The 27,388-nt window shown below is 41.1% G+C and overlaps 1 protein-coding gene across 2 annotated transcripts in view; it reads right to left on the reverse strand.

The window, feature by feature from the left end:
• Positions 1-49: 49 nt before the first annotated feature.
• The window catches only part of zhx2a (zinc fingers and homeoboxes 2a), a 29,537-nt gene continuing 2,198 nt past the window's right edge, over positions 50-27,388 (reverse strand). The window contains exons 2-13 of one of the 2 annotated variants that reach the window (XM_032556784.1): positions 12,081-12,493; positions 11,175-11,894; positions 9,578-9,790; positions 8,599-8,850; positions 8,244-8,459; positions 8,000-8,084; positions 7,694-7,879; positions 6,348-6,754; positions 5,094-5,346; positions 4,845-5,001; positions 4,527-4,643; positions 50-3,086 (exon numbers count right to left, since the gene is read on the reverse strand). In XM_032556784.1, coding sequence (XP_032412675.1) covers positions 4,529-4,643; positions 4,845-5,001; positions 5,094-5,346; positions 6,348-6,754; positions 7,694-7,879; positions 8,000-8,084; positions 8,244-8,459; positions 8,599-8,850; positions 9,578-9,790; positions 11,175-11,894; positions 12,081-12,179 — 2,703 coding nt within the window. In that variant the 5' untranslated portion in view covers positions 12,180-12,493 and the 3' untranslated portion in view covers positions 50-3,086; positions 4,527-4,528. Of the gene's footprint in view, positions 3,087-4,525; positions 4,644-4,844; positions 5,002-5,093; positions 5,347-6,347; positions 6,755-7,693; positions 7,880-7,999; positions 8,085-8,243; positions 8,460-8,598; positions 8,851-9,577; positions 9,791-11,174; positions 11,895-12,080; positions 12,494-27,388 lie in introns of those variants that run through there. The other variant, XM_032556792.1, reaches the window with a different exon arrangement.

Below are 27,388 nucleotides of genomic sequence, written 5' to 3' on the forward strand. Positions count from 1 at the left end.
TTAAAAGCAGTTTTCCCACAGTCAATTTTTTTAAACTAAAACATTTGGCTTTTTTTTGTCAAAAAGGTCAAATTTGTAAAACATCCAAGGGGGTGAATACTTTATTTTATATAAAGAAACTGTATTTAACTTGTGTAGCTCCCAGGTCTGAGCTTGTAACATATTTTCGAGCCTTTGGTGCAAAGAGCTGGAAGTTTTTCTGACATGAGATTTAAATGAGGTAAAAAGAAAAAAGAAAAAGAGCTATTGCTCTTTTTTTTTGTAAATACAGCACATTATTGAAAAGATGAGTCTGGGTGTGTTGATTATTTTTTATTGTTGCCTTAATGCAATACTTTGTTAAAATAAACTATTAGAATATGTACAGAAGGAACGGTTGAGAATTGTTTTATTATTACTATTTATGTTTCTCTGCTCTGGGACACAAGTGCTCGTTTTCTCCTCTAAAAGAGAAAACGCTGACATTTATTGCCCTCCGAGTCATCTTACATTGTTGCATTGATGTGGGCTGATTATCAGTTTTGTATCAATACATCGAGTAGAAGAGATGTCCGTCTAATGGGTCATGTTGGTAAGTGGTGCTGGAAGCAAACCTAAATATTCTCAAAGAACCCTCAAGCTTAGAGTTAACAGCAGTTCTTCCATTATGCTCAACATGGCTCTCTGCCTAGGGCGGCATGTTTTTTGGGGTGGCACAAGAGCTTGTAGAAAAGCGAAAGGAATCTGCACACATTTAAGTTGGACATTTTAGTTCCGTCTCAACATTGTGAGGCATCAGTCAGGCATCAGGTGAGCAGATTTATTTGATTCACATCAAGGAAGGCAAGAAATTAGATGAAATTCAACCCATTTATAATTAAATTTGCATTTATTTGATACAGTCCATATAGTTTCATTTTCCTTTTTGCCTAATCTAATGTTTTCCTTTGGTGTGCATGTTCAGTCTAGATAATTATGTATACATTCGCATTACATTTCTTGTTTTATGGATTGGGACTGGTTCTCTGGGCCCAATCTGCTGCATGGTTTACCCCCAGATACGACTTGTAAGGCCGACTTCACGTTTCAATATGGCCGCTCCGCGGATGAAGATTAGGTGGAAACATATTTTACAAGACACGCATGTGAAAGTGCGTCTAGAAATCAATCTTATATGTAGCGGCTCAATCTCCACTACTGATTGGGTCGCTACATGCAAGATTAAACTGAACATATTTAAAGTGGTGTCTGCTTATTAAAAGTGAAGCTTAAAATGTTTCTAAGAGTTACCACGAACAATGCCTACATTCATCGCCACGCTGAAATTCAGGCTTTTTAACTAGAAGCCGTTACCTCGGCTCTGACGCCAAATCTGACTCAGAGTTCCCAATTCATATTTGAAAAGTGTGGCAAGCATTTTTTTTTAAAATCAATCTAATTAGGTTAGAAAAAAAATTAAAAAGTGTTCAAATACTTATCCAAAGCACTGTGTTGCTGTGTTGGCAGAAAACAAATTGCAATGAATTCACATATCTAGCAATTTAAATCCTATTGATCTTACTTTTTAAAAAATCATATTCTTCATTTTATTCAGACTACCACCGCATTTTGCAGTCAACTGTGTTTTTATTGAATTGCATCAGACTTAAAAGGTAGAAAATGAAAATGCAAGCAGTAATCCTGTACACGTCAAAAACAACATGTTGAGTTATTTGAGACGGTGGACCCAAAACAGCAGGAACCAACATGCAGCCACGCATACAGCCATACAACCTGCTGATGCCGAATTATAGCACCCTTCCCTCCTTCTGTGACTGAAAGAAAAAAACAGATTTCATTCTTGTAGAAATAAAGACGTCAATTTAAACAGCACTTTCCAGGATGAGTTTAAAAAGAGAAAAACGCTTGAAACTTTGTGACGGCTTTTGACTGCCGTGACATTCCAACCGCCTTTTACAGCTCCGCTTTTGTATCTCCGACGTTCGTCGACCTCCGTTTCGAGCGTGTGCGGAAAATGAAGAGGGGAATTAATCCCACCTCGACTCTAAAGCGAGGAAGCCTAGATAGAGGACAAGACGTATTTACAGCTAAACAAATGGATATATGTATGAGAAGGCTCAGATAAAGGTGCTCAGGTTATTTAGAGTGCATGTAGCATTTTCACAAATAAAAAAAAAAAAAAAAAAAAAAGGCTTTTGGCAGGTTCAGCCGAGAAGATTTACAACACAGAACTGTGTTGCTCCACTCTGCTCCCTTTTCTTTCTTTTTTTTTTTTTTTTTTTTACAAAGTAGACAGGAAACAACAGGTATGAGCTGGAAAGGCAGCATGGTGTCCAACAGACCCTGCATCCTCCGGGATTTATCAGTTCTCTGTAGAAATGTGCACATCATGCTTCGCATCAGCTTCAAGAAACACGCCTGAAAAAAAAAAATTGCTTAAACAAGCTGCGGATATTTTTTTTTGTTAAAGTATTTGCACCACTGCTGCTAATCGGGGTGTGTGTGTGTGTGTGCTCGCTGCAGTTTGTTTCCTCAGCTCCACACTCCTCCTACTCGCCTGTTTTGCACATCTGAGTCAGCATTGTATCACCGTAAAGGCATTTGAAAAGCGGCCTGATACGGGAACATCTACCACTACGACAAGAAAAATATGCAAGTGCCATCAAAATCTACTCATAATGAGCAAAATGCAGCTAGTTTTTTTTTTTTTTTTTTTTTTAAAAAAAGGAAATTTCCAGCAAATAGACTATAATACATTTTTGTTCTTATTACAGCAACCAAAAACATTCCAGGCTTTGGGGCAACATTCATTCATCATGAAAATAAAAATTCAAAGAAAAGCTTGCCGCTCTGCACCTGAACAGACCGCTTACTCTGTATGACAAGAATATTTACAGAAATGAAAAAGAAAACTAAAAGTAGTAGTGGGAGTTCTGCATGAAGTCCAGCTTTGGCACTCCTCTTCACATCGGCGTCCGCTCTTCACCTCAGTGCTGCAATCGACCCTGGCGCTTCGTGATGACATCACAGACACACTGCGTCTCTGATTGGTCGTCTTGACTTGCCCCATGATGGCTGGAGAATCAGCATTTAAAGATTTGCCTTTCCTAGGACAGGAAGAGAGTCATATTTATAATATTGGCCAATATTTTTCTGATAACCGTTAAGAAGTCTCACTCTCTTTTTGGAGATCTGTTTTTTTCTTTTATCCAGTACGCTCTTATTTACATAAACAAACCTTCTCTTTGCCCTTTCGTGACCATAATTATCTGCTTTTGTCTGCACATTTGATGCTAAATGGTGCATGCCATCATTTTGAAGGACCAATCGGACGTAATTACACACCAGTAACTTCCTGGATGGCTGCAGAAGCGCAGCTGTGCCCTCTTAAAGGAACAGTTCACCATTTAATTTCAGCCAAGTCACAATCTGTTCCTGCCACCCATTTATTCTCTACAGTTCGCCCTGTCAGGAGTCACGGAGAGCTGGAACGTCTCCCAGCATCCGCAGAGGAAAAAGCTTGGCAACGCAGCAGCAGCGGCGGCGGCATCAGCAATAACTGATTCTGAGGGCTGCAGACTAAAGCAGAAAAGTAAAAGTTTGGTTTAAAAAGTGAATCAAACTTAAATTAACCACATCACTTTGTCTATATATCTGCAGGTATATAGACGATGGATTTTACTTGTCGATCAGATCTATTATGTTCAAATTTCTAGACATTTAAGGGGCGGTATTATGTGCTTTCTATGTAGTCCCATTTTATAGCACTTTCTAGTAACTATGTTACCCTCGGTTGTTAGAAAAAGTCTATATATATCAAATATGACTTTGTAATTTAACAACTTGAAATTGGGCTTCTGTCTCTTTAAAAACTCCTGCTCTGTCACGCCACGTTCAGAAAGTCATTACAACATGGCTCCTCTATTAACCCTTTTACAATGTTTCTGTCAGCGTGGCACTGAGAAGTAGCTCCTATAACGAGCCCAGCAGATGTGCAGCACCGCCAGGTGTTTGCTAATTGGTGCTGGCTAGTCTGAAGGAGCTGAGTGGGGAAGTCACGGTGGAGGCCTGCTCTGTAATGCAAACTGCTACAGGGCATCCTTCCTGCCCACAGCCATCACCATCCACAATAACTCTTTGAAAAACCTTATTTGATTTGAAACAAACATTTAGTTTGCCTTTGGCATCAATAAAGTATTTCTGAATTGAATTGAATACATAAAACTATGTACAACCAGTTGCATACAAGTTAACAAAACAGATTTGGATGTAACTTAATCTCACTGTTAACCCAGTTATTCTGTGCAGGGGTTAGGATGGAATACAAATGCACGCCACACTTTTCAGATTTGTATTTGTAAAACCGTGTATCCTTTCGCTTCCAGCTCATAATTATGTACCTTTTTTTTGTTTATGCTCAACCACATAAGAGTCTAATAAAATTAATTAAAGCTTGAGATCGTTATGTGACAAAAGCCGAAAGTTTTCTAAAAGTGAATACTTTTAGAAAACGATTTAAAAACACACAGCTCTATGGCTAAACCTACCATCACCCTGTCACTCTTCCTGGTTGCTCCATAGTCATAACACCAGTGTCGGTGGCCAGTCTCTGTCTCTCCGCTCCTTCTGTCTCGTCTCCAGCAGCAACAGTGACCTTGACCCACCTGGCAAGAAAACATATGAAAAAGAAAAACCCTTAATTTAAGCTGTGCATTATTAGATTTTATTGACACGGAGAATAAATTCAGATCGAAGAAATGATGGTTCACAATGTCTATGAAGAATTACCTGATCTGCCTGTTTTTTATGCAACCAAATGTGGGTCAAAATGCTTTTCTCCAGTATGAAACCAATGTTTTTCTAACCTTCCTTTGTCGGATGCGCCGCAGCTGTTCTGGTCCTGCCCGGTTCGGCTCAGATTGCTCACACCCTGCGCTAGTCGCTTGGCCAGCCGGCGCCCTTTGTCTTGGCCGGACAGTTTGGAGTCTTCCCCAGCTGCTACATTCCCACCAGACTCCTCGACTAGGATCAACAAGATTAAATTTTTAGAGCCTCAGACTGGTGGAATAATAATGAGTCAAACAGAGAACAGAATGTCCTCCGGCGGGACTCACCATTCAGAGCCTTGACTTCCAAGGAAAGGGCCTGGTTGTCGTTGGAGATCTGGCCGTTCTGGTGCTGGCCCGCGTTCTGTTCCTCGGCGAGGCTTTGCTTCTGGACAGCGTCCATCCAGTCCAGGGTCTCGCCGTTCTTCAGGGCCGAGCGGTGGTCCTTGAACCAGCGGACGATGTTGGTGCGGCCCAGTTTCGTCTGGAGCTCCAGCTGGCTGTACTCCTCGGGGGAGGGCCACTGGGTCCGACAGAACATCTGTGGGTAAAAGCATAGCATGTGCATCACTAAATAAGGGCGACGTCTTTAAACGTCGCCAACAAATGGATCCATGGGCGTCAGTAGCTGCGTTTTCATCGACCGCATAATTGCACACATGGGAATTACGCGGCATGATTTTTAACGATTTACTGCGTCAGCAAGCTTATTCACGTAAAATTTTAGTTTTTATTTAACGATAACACGAATATTTTAAAAAACCGTTCAATAGGAAGATTTTGCGCTAGGACGAGGTTGTTGTTCAGTCGTATTGAAATGCGTTCAACAACCGAATGCTACCACTAGCGGAAACGACAAAGAAGACAACAGGAAGTGGTAGGAGGGTGATGACGTGGCATATTTTTAACAACTTATCGCAATAATTTAATTGCAATTGTGGGGGAGGGGGCAGTTTTGACATTAGCGGAACATCAACAACGTTTTTTGCACCTTTTTCATGGAAATGCGGCTAATGTTTCATTGTTCTGACTAAAAAACAATAACATCACATCATGTTACTACTGGTGGAAAAGACAAAGACGACAACAGGAAGTGGTAGGAGGAATGATGACGTGGCATGTTTTATAACGATTTAACGCATCAATTTATTGTGAAATTGTGGGGAGAGGTTTTGACATTAGCAGAACATTGACAAAGTTTTGCGCACATTTGTAAGGGAAATGCAGTTAATGTTTCATTGTTTTGACTAAAAAAACAATGAAACATCGCACAAGTCATGTGATCATGTTTCTACTGGCGGAAAAGATGAAGGAGGCGACAGGAAGTGCTAGGAGGATGATGGTGTAGCATGTTTTTTAACAACTTATAGCAAGAACAAACTTATGTGATTTTAAATGCCTTATTTAAGGGAAACATTGCAATTACAAAATTGTATCTTTTTTGATATTAGCGGATCATCAACAAAATACTGCATACATTTGTAATGTTTTGGCTGAAAAATAAATACAATCCATTAAAGACATGCTTTCATTGCTTCTCACCTCCCTGAGAAGGGCGAGCGTGCGACTGGAGATGGGCGTTGGGCTTGAGGAGACTGGCAGGAGGGGAGGATGGGGAGAGGACGAGTTGAGTATGGGAGGAGATCTTGAAGAGGAATGGGTGGGAGGTTGAGGGGAAGATGCTGCAAGCACAGGGGGGGAGGTAGAAGACGAAGAAGAGGAGGAGTAGGAAGGAGGTGGGTGAGGAGAGGAAAGAAGAGTCTTCCTGTCCTGCTCTCGGTGAGAAGCCCCATTCAGCAGCGCCCCTCCCGCCCGCTCCAGCCTGTCCTCCGTGTTCCTGCAGGCCATGGTGAGCAGAACCTTCTCCATGTTGTCTCTCAGGGCGCGGCGCTCCAAAAACCAGCAGTCCACCTCCGTCTTGGACAGCCTCGTCTCCTGAGCCAGCTGGTCTGTGGCAGAAATAAGACGATGAGGAAAAGATGGTCGTTCCCCTTTTGACAAACCGCAGGATTCAGTCACGCTTCGGGGGGACTTGGAAAACGGGGCCTCATTAAAAACATTGCCGCTATTCCCGACATGGCTGCAGCCACGAGGGAGGAGCGCGCAGCTCCTCCGGGGTGAAGGAAAAACAGAGTCACATGCTGTGGACTTTTGTAAATGAAAGAAAACAACCTGATTTCTTTTAGTGATGTAAAAGTCTAATTCATAGGCAGAAATGCCAGAGACAGCAGGAGCATTACAAGTTGCCAATTAGGCCGACCGGCATGCAAGAGAATAGATAGCAAAACTGTGATTTATTTAGCACAAAAGTGTTCACACCTTTTAAATTATTTCATATATTGTAATGTCGTAACAACAAAATCAGGAGTTTTGGCTGTATGTTCTGTGTGTCTCTGTCGCCCAGTGATGGACTGGCGACCTGTTCAAGATGTACCCTCCTTGTATAAGAGGGTATAGAAAATGGATGGATGGATTAAAGTTTTTAATTTTGCAAAGGTTCCCAATTAGATTTAGATCTGGACTTTGACGAGGCCACTCTACCAGTTGAATATAATATCAACTACACCTTTCCCCTGCAGCTCTGGCTGCATATTTAGGGTTATTGTCCTGCTGGTAGGGATTCTCCTACCTGAGTTAAAAATCTCTGCTGCTCCTCCAGAGCGTCTCTAGCCTCCTATAACACCTTCTAATTATTATTACTCTAAAAAAATGCCATCTTCTTTTTCATCTCACAATTATTCACTACTTTTGTGGGTCTTTTGTATGAAATGTTAACACATTATGTTTGAGTTTGTGACGTAACTAAACGTGGAAAAGTTTAAGAAGTATGACTACCAGGAAGTGGAAGTAAGAAGATGAAAGTTTATGCGCCTGTTTGGGCTCCTTACCGAGCTCTTTTTCCGTCGGAGAGCTGCTTCTCTGGAAACTCTCCTCCAGCGCCTTGAGCTGCTCCGATGACTTCCCCTTCACTCTCTCCAGCAGGGGGAACTGACTTGGGACGGCTTTCTTAACGGGGCCGTCCAGAACGGCCGGGGCCGCCTCTGCTTTCACCAGCACAGGTGGAGAAGCCACGCCTCCAAGAAGACGCACACAAATAAACATAAACTACATTTGCAAAAAGAACTTTTCCATCACGTAGAACAAGAAAACACAGATAATATATTGTTTAGAGTGAATTTTCTATGCTTACATACTTTTGAGATTGAGCAGCCTCTGTTCACTGAACCACTTCTTTATCTCTCCCCTGGACAGCCCAGTGGTCTCTATCAGCCTGTAGATCTGCCACAGTAAATAGCGTTAAAGTAAACAGTAACTGTGGTTTACCCCTACTGATAGGTGTGGATTTAAAAGGAAAAACACTAAACTGGGAATCCAACCATTGGAGAAACAATTATGTTTATTACTGCACAAAAAGATGTCATTCCACTCACTTCTTACCTCATCTTCCTCAGGGAAAGGACACTGTGTGTAGCTGGAGCGCAGCACTGACAGCTGCTCGGCCGTTTTGTTCGGGTCTGCTGTGAAAGTCAACATTTTGGGCGGCGCCAGCTTCGACGTGGCCGTCGACGCATGGATGGTCTGAATGATGGACGGCCGCTTACTCTCAGTTGCGATCACCGGAGTGGCCAGCGTCCGCTTGAGCGACTGTGCCACCTGCAAGAGTCAAAACGGCTTCTCTCACTGATCAAGTTGCGACAAGGTACTCCTAACGGGTCCAATCAGAATCTGCTGTAAACAACATTCACATTCAAGTTTTGACGTTTAAATGTCATTTCCACTGTTGGTCATCTACCTGGCTCGCCACTGTGAGCGCCAGTGGTGTGCATGTGACACTGGAGCCGTTGGCTACAGGAGTCAGCACCAGGCTGTTCTGGCCCAGGATCTGACAGGGGAGGGACTGCAGGACAGAGGCAGCTGACGGCAGAGGTTTGGAGGCGGTGCTGTTGGTGGATGAGCTGGAGCCCAGCTGTGAAGCCACAACAGTCAGAGTCTGAGGCACTGATGAGATGGTGCCGTTGAACATTTTCTTCCTCGCTTCTTCTACCTGAGACATAAAGAATGAGATCATTTGGAACGTTTTGGATCAAACTGAGCAAGGTTAGCAGGGTCAAATTTACAAGAACCAGGGCCCCTGGGCCGGAGCCAGATTTGGTGCCCTATCCGCTACAAAAAAATTATTCTACTAATGCAAATTACAAAACATTAATAGAACAGAATTATGAAGAAAATTATGGTATAACAGCAGCAACAGATATAAAGGTTCACACAAAAAGTTCCTGAAGAGTTAAAAATAATGTATAAAAAATAAGCTTTATAATAATAATAATAATAATACTAGAATAAGTGATCTTTTACATAAATTGATGCATGGTTGGTTTAATGCATCTCCTGAGAAGTAGCTCCATGTTGTTCCCAAAGAAATTACTGTAACTTCTTCATTTTTAAATACTTGAAATTTTTTTATGTTCATAAAACCCCCAAAATATTAATAGAACTAATCTGATATGGGACTATGAGTTTTATATAATGTACAATGCAAAACATGCATTCATTTAAAAAAAAAAAAAAAGTATCGAGATGCCCCCCAAAAATTGGGCCCTGGGCTTCGGCCCAAGTAAGCCTTTTCTATAGTCTGGACCAGGTTGTTAGGTTTTCAAATTAGGTAAAATTCAGGTGTATTTACTGTTGCTTATCTACCAACAGCTCACAGCTGTAGTAAAAACAGTAGCAACACAAACAGCAAATTAAGATAAAAAAAATGATCATTGCACCTCTTCAGGTGACCAGCTGATGCCCTGCTTGAGCCGCTGAGTGGTGAACCAGACTTTGATTTGCTCCTCCGGGTGTTTGGAGGCTGCGGTAAGCCAGGAGAGCTCAGCCTGCGTCGGGTAGGGGAACTTGTTGAAGGAGGAGATGAGCGTCAGGTTGTCGTCCAGGGACGGGTTGTATTTGGTTGTGTTCAGGGGCACTGCGATCTTCGGCACCTGAAACAAAAACGAGTGAAGAGGGCAACCGGAGGATATTTCTTTCTTTTTTTTTTTTGGTAAATTCTCACTATTACCAGTTAAAGGAATAATGACTAATGAAATACTATTACCTGATTCTGGATCGGCTATGAAAGTACCCCTATCACATAAAATATAGTTTAATTTGATTGAATGACTTTCTGAGTTGGATGGTGGAGTGCAAAGTTTACACCGTTCTGAAATTTCCCTTAATAATTGCCAACATTGTTAGGCAATATTTTCACAAAATAACTTCACAGGCAATTCCAAACCAATGCACTGCCAAGTAAAATCATTCACACACTATAAACGTTTTAATATCTGATCAGGCCACAACCTCAAACTTAATAGCACTTTGCTTGGATTCAAAGTGATACACAAACTAGAGTATGAGGGGAAATGGAAGGGAAGCACAAGAATCTGAGAAGTGAAATGTGCATATGCATTCACCCTCCTTTACTCCGATACCCCAAAATTAAAAAGTCACCTATTTGGTAACTACGGTCTAATATACTAATTGAGACAATTGCAAATTCTGCAAGACAGGGCCATCTACCTGAACGGAAATGCAGGGCAAGGAGCGCATCAACTCTAGATCAGCAGCAGGTAGAAGCTGTTCACAGGACAACTATTGGCTGGGCACTGCACAAATCTGGCCTTAGCAGAAGCACAGCAAAAAAAAACAACACTGTACCAGATACAAAAGTCCTTTTTAATGTACCAATTTATGGGACACAGTTAATATTTCACATAAGCTGCTGTGGTCAAATGAGACCAAATTGAAGTATTTCTTGGCATATTTTGACTATTATTTTATACTATAATCCTCCCTGAAGCTTTCACTTACTCTAGCCAACTATGTTGGGGTCCCAAATAGAACCAGTGACGCCATGAGGTAACTCCTACCAATGCAAAAGTATCATTGAGGTCAACAACTGAGTGTGGCAGAGTGACTTCCTAACAACAATGATTTTCAGCAATGAAGCCATAACCAATGATTCTACCACAGCAACTACACTTTACAACTAAAAACTCATTGGAAATTGTGAATTTGTGGCAATTTGATGCTCTCTGTTCATTCTGGCTGAAACTGAGCTACTTTGTAAAGAAGAAGACAAAAGAAGTACAAACTCAAGGTGTACAAAGATGGTAGAGACATTCATATCCAAAATCACTTGCAACTGTAAAGGTTGTAAAGGTTAATCCTACAAAGTACTGACTTAAGGAAGTTTGATAAATGCAGAAAAGGCAGAAAAACCTATCTAACGAATATATTTTCTGTTGGGACGATAATAAAATCCCAATAAAATATATTGAGGTTTGTACATGCAACATGACAGCAGAAGTTTTCCCTTTGTCCTACCTGGGTATAATTTATAGGCTGCTGTAAAGAAGGCATGATGTGAGAAAGGCTGTCTGCTTTGAGCAGAGTCGACTCTGGGATGATAACGGTCCCGTTCACATTGAGCGCCGTTATTGGTTTCTTGGCGAGCTCTGGGGTCAGTTTACCCATCTGCAATTCTGTCCGTTTGATGTCTGTAGACAAAGTTTTTGGTTTAGCAGTTTTTACTGTGTTGGTTTTGCTAAGCGAGGAGCTACCCAGTCTGTCCCCTTTGCCAGGAAGCGAACCCAACGTGTTGTAAATGACTGCATTGTTGCTGCAGCCCTCTATTGTCTGTTCCAGGATTGTCTGGTTGTTCATTTTGATGCGTTTGAATTTGAAGTTGCTCTCCCCGGGGTGACATCTCTCGTTGTGCTCCGTTAGGGTATCGAACTTCTTAGTGTTGAAGTTGCAGACAGCGCACAGGTACAGTGGGTTGAGGATGACATTTGGATGGTTGGAGTCCACATGTTCCTTGAAAGTGTTAAGATTCTGTGTGGAAAAGGTGCAGTATTTGCACTCGTAGCCCCCCTGCTGTCTGCGCTGAGGTTTGGAGGGGTCTGGCGGCTCCTTTTGTGGTTTGTCAGGACCTGTGGGAGCGTCTGAGGCTTTGCCTGTCCCATCTGAGTCTGTCGTTGGCTCTGCTTGTATCGGATGGTCTGTATTCATAGGCACCTCCTCCTGAACATGGTTTTCTGTTACCTAGCAGAAAGAGAAGGCAAAAGTCATTAGATTAGCTTTTTAACTTGTATATAAATATTTAGTTTAACCTTTTGCTATATAAATGATTGTAATTAGGATCTTCTTCACATATTAAATCCCACCAGGGCCTCCAAATGTGTAGTTCACATTACAATAAAAAAAAAAACAAAAAAACAATGCTCCTGCCTCCATATTGTGCGATTCCTCCTCATCATCATCCACCTCCAACTGTGTCTGCTCTGGTCGGATCATGCAGGGAGTGGAAGCTTTGCGTCGACTTGACATGATGCTTTTAGGTTGCGGGTCAGGAATGTGCTTAGAGTTGCTTTTGTCTTGGCTCAGGATTCCAAGATGAAGAACCACTGATTAAATACAGAATGACTGTCTAAAGCAGAGCCAGACAGATCAAACGCAGACCAGAACGGGACTTTCTGGGACTGTCAGAAAGAGACGCCAAAGAAATGTTTTGGTATTTGTAGAGAGACCAAATGCGATGATGGGAGATGAAGGACTGCTTGTAGAGCAGCGTGGGCTGGACTCGTTGACAGTGTCAGCTCCAACAATGGCGGCTCTTCTGGGTCTTCATGACAGGATGCTGCCTGGATGGGAGACAAAAAAAGTCATCAAATGAGAACTGATCATTCCCAACAGTAGAAAAATGTTTTCACGCTCGTCTACAGTTCTTCAACCTCTGTGCGAATAAAATGAAATCTTCTGCATAGCATAAGCAATGACAATGCAATCATTTGAAAGCAAAAGCCAAGATTAGGTGTCTGAATGTTGTCTGGTGTAACAAATTACTACAATTTTCAAGTTTCAAGCTGAATGTCGACAGGTACAAAACAGTAGCTGGCAAATGAACAGCACAGCAAACAGGAGGTCTACAGGTGGTCTGCTTCAGAAAAGTCTTTGAACAACAAAACAAAACTGCAACAATGCTTTATTTTTGCACAAACTACTGTGCAGGCAACAATCTTAAGGAGTACCTGTGGTGAACCACTGGAAGATTAAACAAAAGGTAGTGTGCTGCTTAATGAGCATTTGTTGTTTCATGCTGGGAGACTGGTGGAAAAGAATATGACAAAAAAACCCGAACAAAAATAGAAACCTTTTGACAATATTGTGAGTCAAAACTCCACAACTTCAGGCAAAGCACGAGCCAGAGGTAATACTGGCTGTAAAGTGTGAGGAACAACTGACAGAAAACGTAATGTGCTAATTGAATGAAAAATGATTAAGTACAAGGCTGGGAAAGGAAAATTCAAATTGAGGGTATCAACTACTTGAACATTATAAATATTATTGTTTGTAAGTCAGATGATAAAGATGGTCTTATGTTAGGTTTTGGTCTGCAAATCTGCAAATCCACATAATAACTCTGTTGCATCAGATTCACGGTGGCGATACAGTAGCTGGGATGCAAATATATTCAGATCTGCTGCTGTCAGGAACAAGAGGACTGTCCAGAGTAATGCTGAATACTTATCCAGCTGATTGGACCACAAAGTGTGGATAGAATGACAAATCAGAGATAAATCAGATTCACATTCGCATCTTGAAGAGCCAAGAACAGCTTTATTGTGGAAAATGACACCCCATCAAGAAGGAACATTCAGAACCATCAGAGGAAGTGTGAGCTGAGGAAAGTTTTCTTGCAGGCTAATGAGAGAGAAGCTTATCTGACTGAAAAGACCTATTGATATTCTGGAGGCCTCTCACACAAGCTTTACTCTCATATTCACATGAGTAAAAATCAAATGAGTTCATGCAGCTGTGGTGCTCTTCTATCGGGACTTAATGAGGTTCCATAAAACATGGCACAGAAGAACGAGTCCTCATTTCAAATTAAAATCTCACTTACACAACAGCGCTTTATTGCTCCAGTAATAAAGTAAAAATAAACAGAGGAAGTCTAGCAGAGACGACCCGATGCAGTTTCATCAGCTCTGGATTTACTTTGTAATCACCTCCGAGAGTCACAATCTCGATGCGAACCTCTCCAACATCTCCTCCATTTAGAAGAGCATTATAGCCTTTGAGGCCTAAATGCTGCCATCCCAGTCACTGTCCCAACGGGTCTCAAATCTTCCTACGTCCCACTGAAGCATCGGCAGGATGCAGCTGCATTGCCGTGGTGTCGCTATGACAACAGTGAACGTAAAGTACCACAAGCTGTACATACAGTACATCGTCCAACTGCATTCAGGTCTGTTTGCCGTATCTTGGAAGCAGAGGAGGAGTTAGAATAAACTAATACACCGGTTATGAGGTGGGTGGTTTGTGAAGTCTGGATGGTAAATTTAGCACAAAAAAAACTCCCATAAATGATCATTAACAAATTAAACAGTACACAAAGTGGCAACTTTATGCTGTGCTTTCAACCCAAACCAAGTAACAGTATATTTTTGAAAGGAAGTCAACTTTTCATTTCTGGAGGCAGAAAGGTTGAAAGTCTTGATTCATGTTTGTGTACCTACAATCTCCTTCCTGTACAACTCTACTTCTGTTGATGTTCCTACTATGTAGCAGGTAGATTTTCTACGCAGCGACACCTACCATTTAATAAAAGAAATGTGGCAATTGTAGCCACCGACAAGTTGCTCGCACCAATGCCGACATGTGGTTCTGGTGTCAATATTTTACAGACTAAAAGCCAGATTTGTAATTGGCTGATTACAGCTGGAAAGTTTGCAGCATGCGGATTCAAAAGCTTACACCTGCTGTGGGCAATATGCTGACAGGTTTAGTTTTATTTATTTATTTTTTATAAAAAATGCCAATACGACTGAAATGCCAGTTGCGAAATATTATGAAACGCTCTCGGAGAAGTCGCTGTACAAAATGGGGCGGTAATGAGATCTTGTGTCACAAGATATTTTTGCTTCACTTTTATTAGCCACATCCAGGTCTGGTTATTGCCAAATAATTTAATCAGAACCTGCATGAAAACATGAAGTAGGCAAAAAGATCTTAAAAAGCAACACGTCTGAAGAAACAGTTAACCCAATTCTGTGTTAAGTGGCGACGGGACGTAATTTCCCATTGCCACTGGTTACAGTATATAGTACACCATATAACTCCAGCATAGAACTGCATACTAGTGCACCATACACCATTCGCCCCTTGAAAAGTTTGATTAGTTTCTGTTGAAATCCAGTAAACATCTGATAAGGAGGAATGCATCTGTCAGCTGCGACTGAAGTGCCACTTCACATGACCTCCTGAACTTCAGCTGCCACACTGCTGACACAGCATGAACCCTTCTCAAAAGTGATGATGGGAGAGACAGAGCAAGCGAAGAGAAACGTCATTGTGCTGCAGATGAATGTTTATCTCCTACAGTGGATCTATGTAAGCTGAGAGGGAAGATGAGCCATCCCCTTATGCAACACCTTTTAGTCACAGGAACTTATATGACAAGCACTTAGTGCTGTTGTCGTCAACAGGATGCACGGAGGAGAACATCAGACACTGCTTTATGTAATAAAGAAGTTGCTACCGTGCCACTTGAGTAAAAAGAAAGTATTCAAAACATGTCCGATTTTGAGCAGAAGTCAGAAAGGCAGACATTATCTTACACAATGTAAATACAACTCAATATACAATATACTCAGCCAGTTTGAATTGTGGCAGTCAAACATGTGTGCCCACCATCTCAAACAGGGAGAAAAGCCTGAGCAAACAGATGAACGCTGGAGATAGACCAACACTCTTCTCTTCCTTTCTCAACATTTTCACTTGAGGAGGGGCGGCTCTCCTGCTGCTTCACCAAATGCCATTACAAAGAATCCATGTTGTTAATCATATCATATCTGCAGCCTTTATCTAATTTAATCATCTTTGTAATACACTAACAAACAGACTTTCAGTCTCAAGGTAAAATAATACTAAGGGTTTCTTGTCTGATGTCCTTGAAAAAAGATTTTATTTTTTTTTGGACTCTGCAATCTGTTGCCTGAGTTTTAAACACCAGAAAAAGTCTGTTCTTCAAGCTAGAAAATGTTTATTAACTGTGATCTTTGCTCTAAAACTTGAGCTGCGTTCATAAGTTAGGTCAGACTGTCAGCCTCCCACCTGTTCCATTAGTGTGTCTAACCCAGTCAGCCAATGTGTGCAGAGTGAACTCCGTGCCAGAGCCACAAACTCCCTACTGTCTGGATGCTCATTAAACTTGTATGAATACTGAGCCTGGCTGCCTCTAGCCTGGCCGTCTGTCAGTTTGTGCTGTCCTGTTGTTTGGCTGCCTGGTTGGCATCATAATAATGGAGCCATCTACCTGAAAATGTTAAGCAATGCGATGAAGAAGGACGGACAGTGACAAGGTTACGCTACAGACAGTAAGACAACAGGAATCAAGACAATGCCATCCGCAGCCGCTACTCTGACATATGAAGACAGGACAGACGATCCGATACGTCAGAAACACAATAGGGCTATAGGAAGGATGTGCTATCAAACAGCACGGAGAGGCAAATGACACAGAACAGATGAGTCACAGCAGTACACTCAACTCAGTCCCTATTTCTGTGTGCCATTAAGGTAATCTCACACTGAGGATGGACAGATGCTTCTCACTTGCCGCATACAAGATCTGCAGCTTCAAAGAGGCGATTTAGCTGAACCTGTCGTCATAAAAATACCCATCACAGCTTCTCTGTGAATAAATATATACAGCTAGATCTTTATGTTGTTCTTCATGTCTTAAGACATTTTACTTAGGGATCACTATGGTAACTGCTGCCAATGTGACTAAGATGTTCTAGGAAAAAGTTGCTAGACATTATTATCTTGTCAACTTGTGCTACAAGGTCTCAAAATGTTACAAACACCCACATTTGCAGTCAAACTCAAGTCATCTGGCAGTGTGTGCTTTAGGCTTGTATTTGTTGAAGTAAAAAGGACATACTTCTTGAAAGGCCTAGTTGTGTTGAGAGAGGTTACGAGTGAAGACTACTAGTCTACTAGTAGTCTTCACTACTAGTAGACGAACTAGTAGACTACTAGTTCGTTTAAAAACACTCAGTTGAATTAGAATCGAAGAAGTCTCCCGCATGTGGAAATGATCAATCCATCTGTCCATCGAACATGGCACCACGGGGGTAAAAGGTGCAGAAGAGAAACCCAGACATCCTCCTGACATTCTCCAATGCAATCTGGAGGATCGCAAAGGGTTTCTAGGCCAAAAGAGATATATAGTGCCTCCAGCAGGCTCTAGGTCTGTTGAAAGCACCTCTTAAGGGAGGTGCCCAGGAAGCATCCTGATCAGATGCCTGAACCATCTCAAACTTTTTACAATAATTTCCTGGATGGCAGCACTCCTTACCCCATCTCTAAGACTGGACCCAGCCACCCAGCAGAGGAATTTTTTTTTTCTGCCACTTGCACCCAGTATCTGGTTTCTTGGGTCACGATCCCCATCTTATAACCAATAAGTAAACGTTAGAACATAGCCAACCAGCAAATGAAGGATTGCACTTTTTGGGTCAGCTTATTGTTCACCACGACAAACTGGAGGAAAGTCTGAACTACTGCAGATGAGCCCCAATTCTCCTTATGCATCCCATCATCACCCCTGTACAAGACACTTCAACTCCTGGGCTACAGGCAAGGGCAGATCTGTGACCCAAAGGAAGCAATCCACCATTTCCCAGTTAAGAACCAGTTGTTTGGCAACAGGTACTCCACAGACAATTTGTGAGCACTGGGAACACTCTGACTGGGAAACCGTGGCAACAATGTTTAAGTTGCCGTTTTCTTTGGACATTATCTACTGGCGCAAAAATAAAGGGGCAGTCATAACTTTTTTAATCATTCCTAATTCGAACTCTAAAACACAGAAAGAAGCATTTTGTGTATGTTTGACAGTAGGATCACCTTAGAATTAGACAAGCACAATAATATATGGAAACCAAACGGCATTCTTGGTATTCCAACGAAATATTACCAATTTCATCCTCATGAACATGAATACATTCCTACACTCCTTGTGAACAACCATCCAGCTGAAAATTTGGTTGGGTTGCAAAAATCTCAATAGTGAAATCAAGGTGGAGAATTAACAGTAATGCAAAGATTAGCGGGTCAAGAAAGACAAACACAAAGGCATTTAAGTGAAGCCTCTCCGACTCCTGGGCATGAAGAACAAACCAGCAGGTCACACTAGAGCGCAGAGCAGAGTGAGAAAGCTGTCAAAATCCTGAAATGACTCCTCTGTTTCTTTAACAAACAAAAAAATCTCAAAAACCTGATAAGCTTAGACATATCAGAAGCCATTTTTCTTTTTACTACAAACAGAGGGCATGCCCTCCCTGCTCTGGTAGCTGGGCTCGGTGGGGCGTGTCCACCCCATCTCTTGTCCTTTTTTTGGAGCGCTTTTCCCCTCATGATCCACAAGTGAGCCACTGCAGCACGGAAGTACAATGAGTGTGTGACGGCAAGACTTGTGTGGGTGAGGAGAAGCTCCGGCACAAACGCAACGTGTCCCAGAAGGAGGGAGATGGAGGCTGAATTTCGGACTGTCGCAGAATTAATTTAAATCTCATCACGCGGCTCCTCTGGAGCAAAGCGAAGTGCTGCACTGTGTCTGAGTGCTCACTATGTTCTGCATAGCAACAGAGCAGTGCTACTTTTTACAGGCCTGCTATGAAGACTACTGTAAATGTGACTCAGTAGCAAAAAAATTATATTTTCCTAGCAGAGTCTAGTCTGGAGCCGGTATTTACTCCAAATGACAAATGAGAAAATATGAAAAATAAGAAGAACATGCTGTACCAAGGGGCATGGTTTTACAGTACAGTGGTCTCACTAAGATGAGATGTCAATACACAAAATAATCTTCAGCAAGATAAGCTTGTCTGGTGTTCATATGGATTATTCTTAGATACATAACATCTAACAATTACTGATGCAGATCAAACACAGATCAATGGTTCTCTCCAGCGGCAAAGTTCTAAATACTGCCAAAACAAAAACTGTTTGTTCTGACGTCAAACATCCCAATCTTTTGAAAGGCTTATTAAACATGAAGAAGAATCCTTTTGCCTCAGTCCAAAAGACAGTAGATGTGGAATACATAAGGATTTTTTTGAATATTGTTCTGTTTTCCCCTTATTTAAAAAGCTGTTTAAATTTGACTCAAAACTTCAGGGAAAAAAACCCACCCTGATTACTGCTTCACCTTTACTAAACCAATCTATATTCAGTGTAGAGGAAGCATTTTCCAAAAAGCTGCTCCGAGTTGGATCCGAAACGTTCGTCTCTGCTTAATCTGGCTTAGAAAAAAATAAAAATAATTAAAGAAAAAACACTATAAACAGACTACTTCTTCCTCTTTTCCCTTCACTACCTGTCTCCTCACAGAACGCACAGCTACACTGGGACGCATATACAGGGCAGGCTATAAAAATATCCAAGTGCGGATGGATGGGTTACTATGGCAACGCTGTAACCAACAGAGAGCGTGGTGTGCGAGTGTGTGCTTCCATCCTGGAGCAGAAACCCCGCAGAGGTCAGAAACCGTCACGACAGCTGCGATGTTTGAAATCCAGTTCAGCTACACCTTTCAGCGCGAGAAACCCGCAGCTTGCTCTGAACACTGACAACTTCATACGAATCTGCCTAAATAACTTGATCGCAGGTGAGGAACATCATGTTCAACAAATCAAGGCCACAGCTATGAGGGAGACTTAGTTTTCTCTGTTTCCCTGTTTACATTAACGCCACCTGAGGCCAGGGTTTTGGTGTTTTTCTGCAGCGTCTTGAAAAAGTATTCACATCCCTTTGATATGTTTTGAATTTTGCTGTTTTACAGCCACAAACATCAGTGTTTTACAGTGGGATTAAAGGTAGCATAATTACAAAGTGGAAGGAAATGGTTCCGCTTCAGAATGGTTCTGATTTTTTTTTTCTCATACAAATCTGAAAAGTGTGGCATGCATTTGTATTCTGTCTCATTGAGTCAAAACTTTAACACAGGATAATAATATTGCACTTTAGCTCCCATTTGAAGCTGGAAGAAAAACCTCCATCCCGGTTTCAAATCTTTAGCAGTACCGCCCCGAAATTAGAGTCAAGACCAAAACTATTTACACCCTTTTTAAAATTCCTCATCCTATTTTTGCTTTTCAATTATTTTTTTTATTACAACTCATCTTTTGCTACGACTTCCAAGTCTTTGAATTTTAAGTTCCTCCTTTGCCATAACCCTAATCTTGAGTTCCCTGCAAAATTCCAGGATTCCCCATGGGATTCAAATCAGAACTCTGACTGGGCTTCTCAAAAACAATATTACTTCCGATCAGAAGAAATGTTGATAAAATGTAAAAAAATACTTTCAACAAAAGTATGTGAAGAACATTGGGCTTAACCTCCATATTCCTGTCGACTGACCCACCTTAGCTGTCCCTGCTGAAGTAAAGTATCCCCACAGCATTATACTTCCACCACCATGTCACATTGAAGATGGTGTGTTTGTTAGTTCGTTGTCAACCACACATGTTGTTTTGCATTTCAATCTGTCATAACTTCACCTTATGTCGCTTCATGTTGGTTTTATCACAAAAATAAAATAAAGTTTTAACAAAGAATCTAGCAGTATTTCCTTACTGCTAGAATTAACCTTTGCTTCCCTTACAGAAAATGACCCTGATGAACAAGGTCAGCATAAGAAAGCAAGACTGTAAAGACCTTGTTCCTTTGATATAGTTCTGCTACAACAAATCCAGAAATACTGGATTAAAGCATTCTTGATTTTTTTTTTCTAGAAAAAAATGGGGCCTCCAATATAAAGAGCCCCCCCCCCCCCCCTTGACAAGGCTCTGCAATCTTATTTCCACCTCCTGTTGTTTAGTCGAGCCACTCCTCCATTCTTCTTTTTCTCTCTCTCCCACGGCCTTGTTCAAGACCAGCCAGCCACAGCAATACTGCGTTATTCTCGCTTGATGGTCTCAAAGCAGTAATTTTTTTTTAACTGCATAACCCACCCGAGAATTCTCCGCAGTGTCTTTTTCCAAAGAGAATCTGACTGTTCAAGTTTGTAGAAACATTATCTAGCTCATTTCTATAAAATAAAGAGTTTCATAGAACTTCACTTGCACGTTTCCAATAGTTTAATCCCTGACATTCATCACTGCAATACGATCCAGTGTTTTTGGATTCCAGGTAAGCCCTTTGTGTTTTCCATGAACCTCAAACAGCCAGCGTCCCTGGGGGGCCGAATTTCCCACCTGTCAGTCTATGCCTTCGCTGCAGTAGGTGGGGCATGTGAGCGAAGGTTCCTAGCAGCTTCTTATTGGCCTCAAACGGACAAAAGGTGCAGTTGTAAGTTTTTTTCTTTTTCCACATAGTCCACTTTCCACTTATTTGGTAACTTCTAAAGACAATTTGATGCCATGTTTTTTTATTATTTAGGGTATGAGTAAAAGCATGTAAAAGGCTATTTTGTTTATCAGTTAAATAAATTTGGACTTAAAGACTTGGCCTATTGCTTTGTGATACGATTGTGATATCAATAAAAATTGACAATAAGAACTATTTGTTACTTCTTCTTTAAGTAACTGGATGGCTGTGAATGCATGGCAAAGCAATTATAGCTCCCCCCAAAAAAACAAAGATGGTGCTCTTGAAAAATATATCCATTTATGATATGCTGCTTTGGGACGCCAGTCACATAAAGACTGCACACAGTAATTTTTATCATATCTTCAAATGTATTGATATTTGTTGATATTCTCAATGGAGAAAATAGTAAAAATAACAGTTCAGACAATTAGCAGTTGATTTAACATTTAAGTTGAATTTATTTTGACGACAATAAATCAAGATTCTTATGACAAGAAGTTTTCCATATAAATAATAAACAATGCGATTGTTTAATGTGTTTAATTACATTCCAAAGAACATAGATTGCACTTTGTGGTTGAAACGTATCAGAATGTGGACAGTTCATACCGTATGCTTCAGAAAGGTAATGAAACATGGATTGCTGTGATGTTAATGAATGACCTGCTGGTTCGGTGCAGACAGCACAGCAAGAACGTCCACAACACTGCTGTGAATATGGTGGGAAAAAAAGCTGCTGGGTCATGTACAGAGGGGAACACGACTTTAATACATGACTACACACGCATTTTGCTGTGCAAACTCCTCTGCACTCTTCTGCTCAAATACAACCCAACCCCACAGTGAAGCTGGAAGGATTTTTAATGTATTAAGATGCTCCATAGCTGATGAAGAACCCGGCTCCAAACACTGAACCCGAGTGGGCGACCGTTCTCTCACAACAACAGTCTCAGTCGACTCTCGTTTCTCCTTCATGCTGCTCAGACATTCTGACTCCGGTGACTTTCTTTGTCCCTCCATGGCTCACTCAGAGTCACCTTTAGCTCGGTTTAGGGTTTTGAACGCGTCGAGAAGCAGAGACAAAGATCTGCTTCTGTAGCAGAGACGGCGATCCCAACCCTAGTGAGATCTGCACTGCGTTCATGGACATAAACTGTTGTGGCCTTTTGTGTATTTTACCTGGAAATGTTGATGTGATGGAGCACTTCCAGGAAGTCTGGAGCCAGCATATCTAAGCCATTTACACCGAAAATTGACACCGACATGAAAAACTGTGTTTAAAGGTTAAAGGACATTAATCTACTTTTAATGTTTCCCCGTTTACCACCACGCGTGATCACTTTTACAAACAGCGGGGTAATTGTCTCATCCTCATTTCTCTCATTCTCAAACATCACACCTACTCCCAGTTGCAGCCTCCACCGTTTGACCCCCCCCAATCCCTTCCAGCTCCACCTATAGGTGATGAGCTCATCTCTGCGGTTGCCTTAGTCACCTAACAACACGCCTGAGAAGCTGGCAGAGAGGAAGACCTGAACCAAAAAACGCAGGAACAAAGCCCCGTGTTAGACGCCAGTGATGTCATCACGAGGCCCGGGTGAGCACGGCAGGCCATGATGACAACAGCCTCCATCCTCCGAACCCGTGATGACTCACTCTGGCGCTCCACAGAGAGAAGGGGCAGCCATTATACAGCTCGGGATGAGATGTGGAAATCTAATGTGTGGTTATGAAACAATGGATGGTTCTAATCAGTATGCAAAACAAGAAAACATGTTCAACACCCCACCACCCCCCATTAGTTAGACAGCAGATTATACAAGCACACAATATTAAAAGAGCTCCGTTATAACAATCTCTGGACGCGCTCCATAGCTGTGTAGGATCAGAGTTCTGGATAAACGGTTTGATGTTGGAGACGCTCAACTTTTTATCCCAATCTGCAAAAATAGAAGCTGGCCTTTCAAACTATGTATATATGCTGTTTATGCCAAACAGAGTTCAAAAGTGAACACACCACGCTCCAGCGTAAGGATGTGCAAGACCAGATGATAAACAAAGTCACTGACATTTATCAGTTCTGAAAGAGCTACAAAACCAATTCTAAGGCTTTGAGTTGCCAGAAAAACATATATACTGCTCAAAAAAATAAAGGGAACACTTCAAGTGTTAAACACCTGTTTAAGTGTTCCCTTTATTTTTTTGAGCAGTGTAGATTATTATGCCGTAGTAAAAACACTCCCAATGACAGAAGGTCACAAAATAACCAAGAAAGACATCTAACGCACTGCCAGGGTTTCTGCAGGCTTCACCAGCTCAAATTTAATTCATAATGGTCTTAAAAAGGTCATAACTTTAAGCTCTGCATATTTTATAAAGTAGTGGCAAGCTTTTTTGCACAGAATGCCCGTAGCGTCATATCGGTTGGTAACAGAAGTGAGACAGTGGCAAAGACAAACGCCGTCCAACCACCTGGCAATAATTCACACTTACCAATGATAGTTGCAAAAAAGCTAAGAGGCTAGCAAGGGTTTATTAGCAGCTAGTTAGCAGGAATCTCAACTGCACCAAGTCACAGAACGTAATGAAGAGTTTGAGTCTGCATGGGACTGAAGTGTTTGCCTGACGGAAAAGTCTCACAAGAAAAATAAACTACACACAGAATATATAAGCAAATAGTCCTGAAATGGACAAATGTAAGACCTGTGATCAGCGTATTTAAGGTCAACTTAAACTTTTTTTATGAATTTCAGACATTTTAAGGCTTAATGAATTTAGGACTTTTTAAGGATGCATGGACACCCTGACTGCGTGTGTTCACAGTTAATGCAGGACTCAACAACAAGCTCCCCAAGACTTTAAGGAAAATATTCTGTGGACTGACAAGACAGACGTAGGATTTACAGTACAACGGTGGTAGTGTAATGCTCTGGGCCTCCTTTGCTGCTTCAGGACCTGGATGACCTGCTAAGCAATGGAGTCATCAATTCTGTTCTCTACCTGAAAAATCCTAAAGGAAATGTTCAGTCAGCGAGGTCACGCTTGGGTTTTGCAGCAGAAAACTAGTACAAAACATGCTAGCATTCCACCTCTGAATGATTCAAAAGTACAAAACGTTGATTTTGGAGAGGCCTAGTCAAAGTCAAGCCCTAAATCTGATACAGATCCTGTGGGTTGACTTTAAACACGCAGGTTATGCTTGAAAATCATTTAGTGTGAATATTATAAAACAATTCAGCAAAGACGAGTGATGGCCTTTTACTGAATCATGGCTCTAAAAAGTGCTTCTCACATTTACTCATTATCTTTGATATTAAAATGTATTTAATAATTTGAAACATCTAAGTATGACTAAAAAAACAAAAAATCTGACAGGAGGTAAACACTTTTTCACTGCATATTTCACACAATATTCAAAACTGAGCAAACAGACAGGAACTGTTTACTGTACATAAACATGGTTCTGTTTCAGGTTTTAGTCGATACCCGGATAAATAAAAAAATCCATTATAAAACTAATCGTTTTGACTCATTAATTTCTGAAGTTAAAAGAAAACAGTTTTTCATTTAAATTACTTAAGTCACACTGATTGCATGAATGCTACACTATTCTTTGCTGCCCTTTGGCATTCACACAAATACACACATTGCTGTGTTGCTTCTCGAGAGGGATTTCCCCTCTCATTCTCAAATTCTCTGTTTAAAAATATGTCTAGTAGTGAAAGAAACAGCTCGACCGCCAGATGGGAACTGCTCACTCTTTAAGACAACAATGCTATGAAAACGAACAAATCTGCTACAGAGTCTGTCCGTAAAATAAACAGCTCATCGCAGGGCTGCTAATGGCAGCTTAAAAGTTCAACTAATTTCCTTTACTGAACTTCCTGAAGCTAACAAAATTCAGAACATCAGAATTTTAAAAAGAATCTGAAACATCAAGACGTTTTTTTTCTCAATGGGTTTTTTTGAGAAATAATAAAAAGTGACGAAGGAACATTTTGTGCTGAACGTCTCTAAATCTGTACGTAAATAGGAAATGTAATTTTGATGAAGTAAATAAAAACCCAGACTAGTGGAAGCTAACAAGTTAGCCACATATATTCTGTATGAATGTGCCTCATTATTCAAACTAATTGCATTCAGTGCTTACAAGTACAAGATCCTAAAGTGAGTTTAAAATTGTTGTGGCATCACCTCTGCTCCTGATATAAATATTTTGTGACTTCTCAGTGGATTGAAGACTTGAAGAAAATGCACCTTCACACATCATCCGAAAGTTTTAAAGCAATAACTCAGAACAAAGCACTGCTGCAACTAGTGGTACAGTAGGAAATCGGCAATAAAACTCTGATCTTTTATCAAACATGGTCAATGTGTTGCATTATACAGTTATGTAATTTACACTTGCCATATAGGTCATCATATGATCAAAGTCCTTCAAGGAATCTGGACCTAGTTGTATGCATCACAACTACAGAAAAATTAAACAGTTTGCATGTTCTGCATTTAGAATACATTTCACAATTGTAAAATAAAAGCAGAGCAATGAAAGGAATTTTTATGACACAGTTTTCAAAATAAGAAAAGAGTTTTGGGAAGCCATACATTTTAAAAAGCTGTGCTCAATCAGAAGGCACACATTCAAATCCTGTTAACTTTTTCACTTGTCCTCTACTTCATAAACGTATTTTAAATCTCCCTCGAAAACAAGGCCTGATGCCTTATCGATCTCCGCATACGTTTCAGCAGGTAAACTTCCTCAAATGATTGACACGCGAAACATCCGGCTGCACGGCAACCATCAATCATCTCCTCCTGCAAATCGCACTGGACTGGATTGGACCTAATCTTCTAGCAGGAGACGCAAAAAAGTCTTAAACAATAAAAAACAAAGTAGTTCTGATCACTGCAGGAGTTTCACGAAACACGAGCCCTCTAATCTACTGCTGTCAAACACAATTCCAACTTTGATTTAACAGCTTGCCTTTGGACTGCCTGAATAAATATGCCTAAACAGAACAATTTCTGTGTTTTTCCCCTTCCTTCCGCTGCTCAAGTCTGACATGAGTTTTTGAAGCCGTTTGATCTAAACAAATGTGACAGAGCGAGTCTTGTTCATTTTCCACCATCTGACTATGGTAAACGGATAAACGCCTCTAGGAACAAATAGAGTAGATAGCTTCACAGCTGGATGTTTTGACTGTGACATTCTGAAAGAGCACAACGTGTTGAGAAAGACCACATGGTTGGGTACAACTGGGAAAAAACCCCCCAAAACATTACAATAAAACAAGAGGAAGATTTGTTTTTACGGTGCTTCAAAAGGAAGCAACCTGATGTAAATAAAGCCGGAAATTTTAGGATGCATAAGGCATTTTTTACTCCCGGCATGTAATGAATATTGACTAAAAAGCTCCAAACAGCCCAGAAAAAAAAGATAAAAGTGAAAAAAAAATCATACATACAAAATACTTAGCATTGCTTTCTCATGTACAGAACTTGACACTGAACAGATGGTTCTCTAAATTCTGCACAAAAAAAAAAACAACCTTGGATTTTTTTTTTTTTTTGTTGCACAATTTCAAATGGAGCCATCTGATCAACCGAAGCAGGTACACGCTTTTATCGTTTTGCCCCCCCAAAAAAACGTCACCTATCGTTCCACATTACATAACATCATCTCTGATGTAGAAGATCAAGCAGAAACCATGTGAAGAACAAACACGACCCAAATTTCTCCTCACAATTGAAAAAAACCCAACACACACACACACACACACAAAAAACAGGAGTTCAAACCTAAGCGAGCGCAGCCAAGTTTATCCTCAAGGGAACAGCTGGTAACGGGCCTGACGGGAGGGTTAACTGCGCTGTGATCAAAATCACTTTACATCTTCTAGAGGGAGGGAGAAGGGGGTTGTTGATCAGAAAACGTAAAAAAAAAAAAAAAGGCAAAATACAGAATAACATCAGGTCATCCAAGAGATGGGAGGAAAAAAAGACATTGGATGAACAACAGATTTCGCATGACGCACTGGATGAGAGCTTAGAGAATCAGAACTACTATTTTTTCCCCCTTCTGTCAAAGTGCAATGAATCATCTTAACCATCACGTTTAAAAACGCTTCTTTAATTTTACTCCCACAGGCTGACTG

The sequence above is a fragment of the Xiphophorus hellerii genome, chromosome 3 (assembly GCF_003331165.1).
Source record: "Xiphophorus hellerii strain 12219 chromosome 3, Xiphophorus_hellerii-4.1, whole genome shotgun sequence".
Classification (NCBI taxonomy): domain Eukaryota; kingdom Metazoa; phylum Chordata; class Actinopteri; order Cyprinodontiformes; family Poeciliidae; genus Xiphophorus; species Xiphophorus hellerii.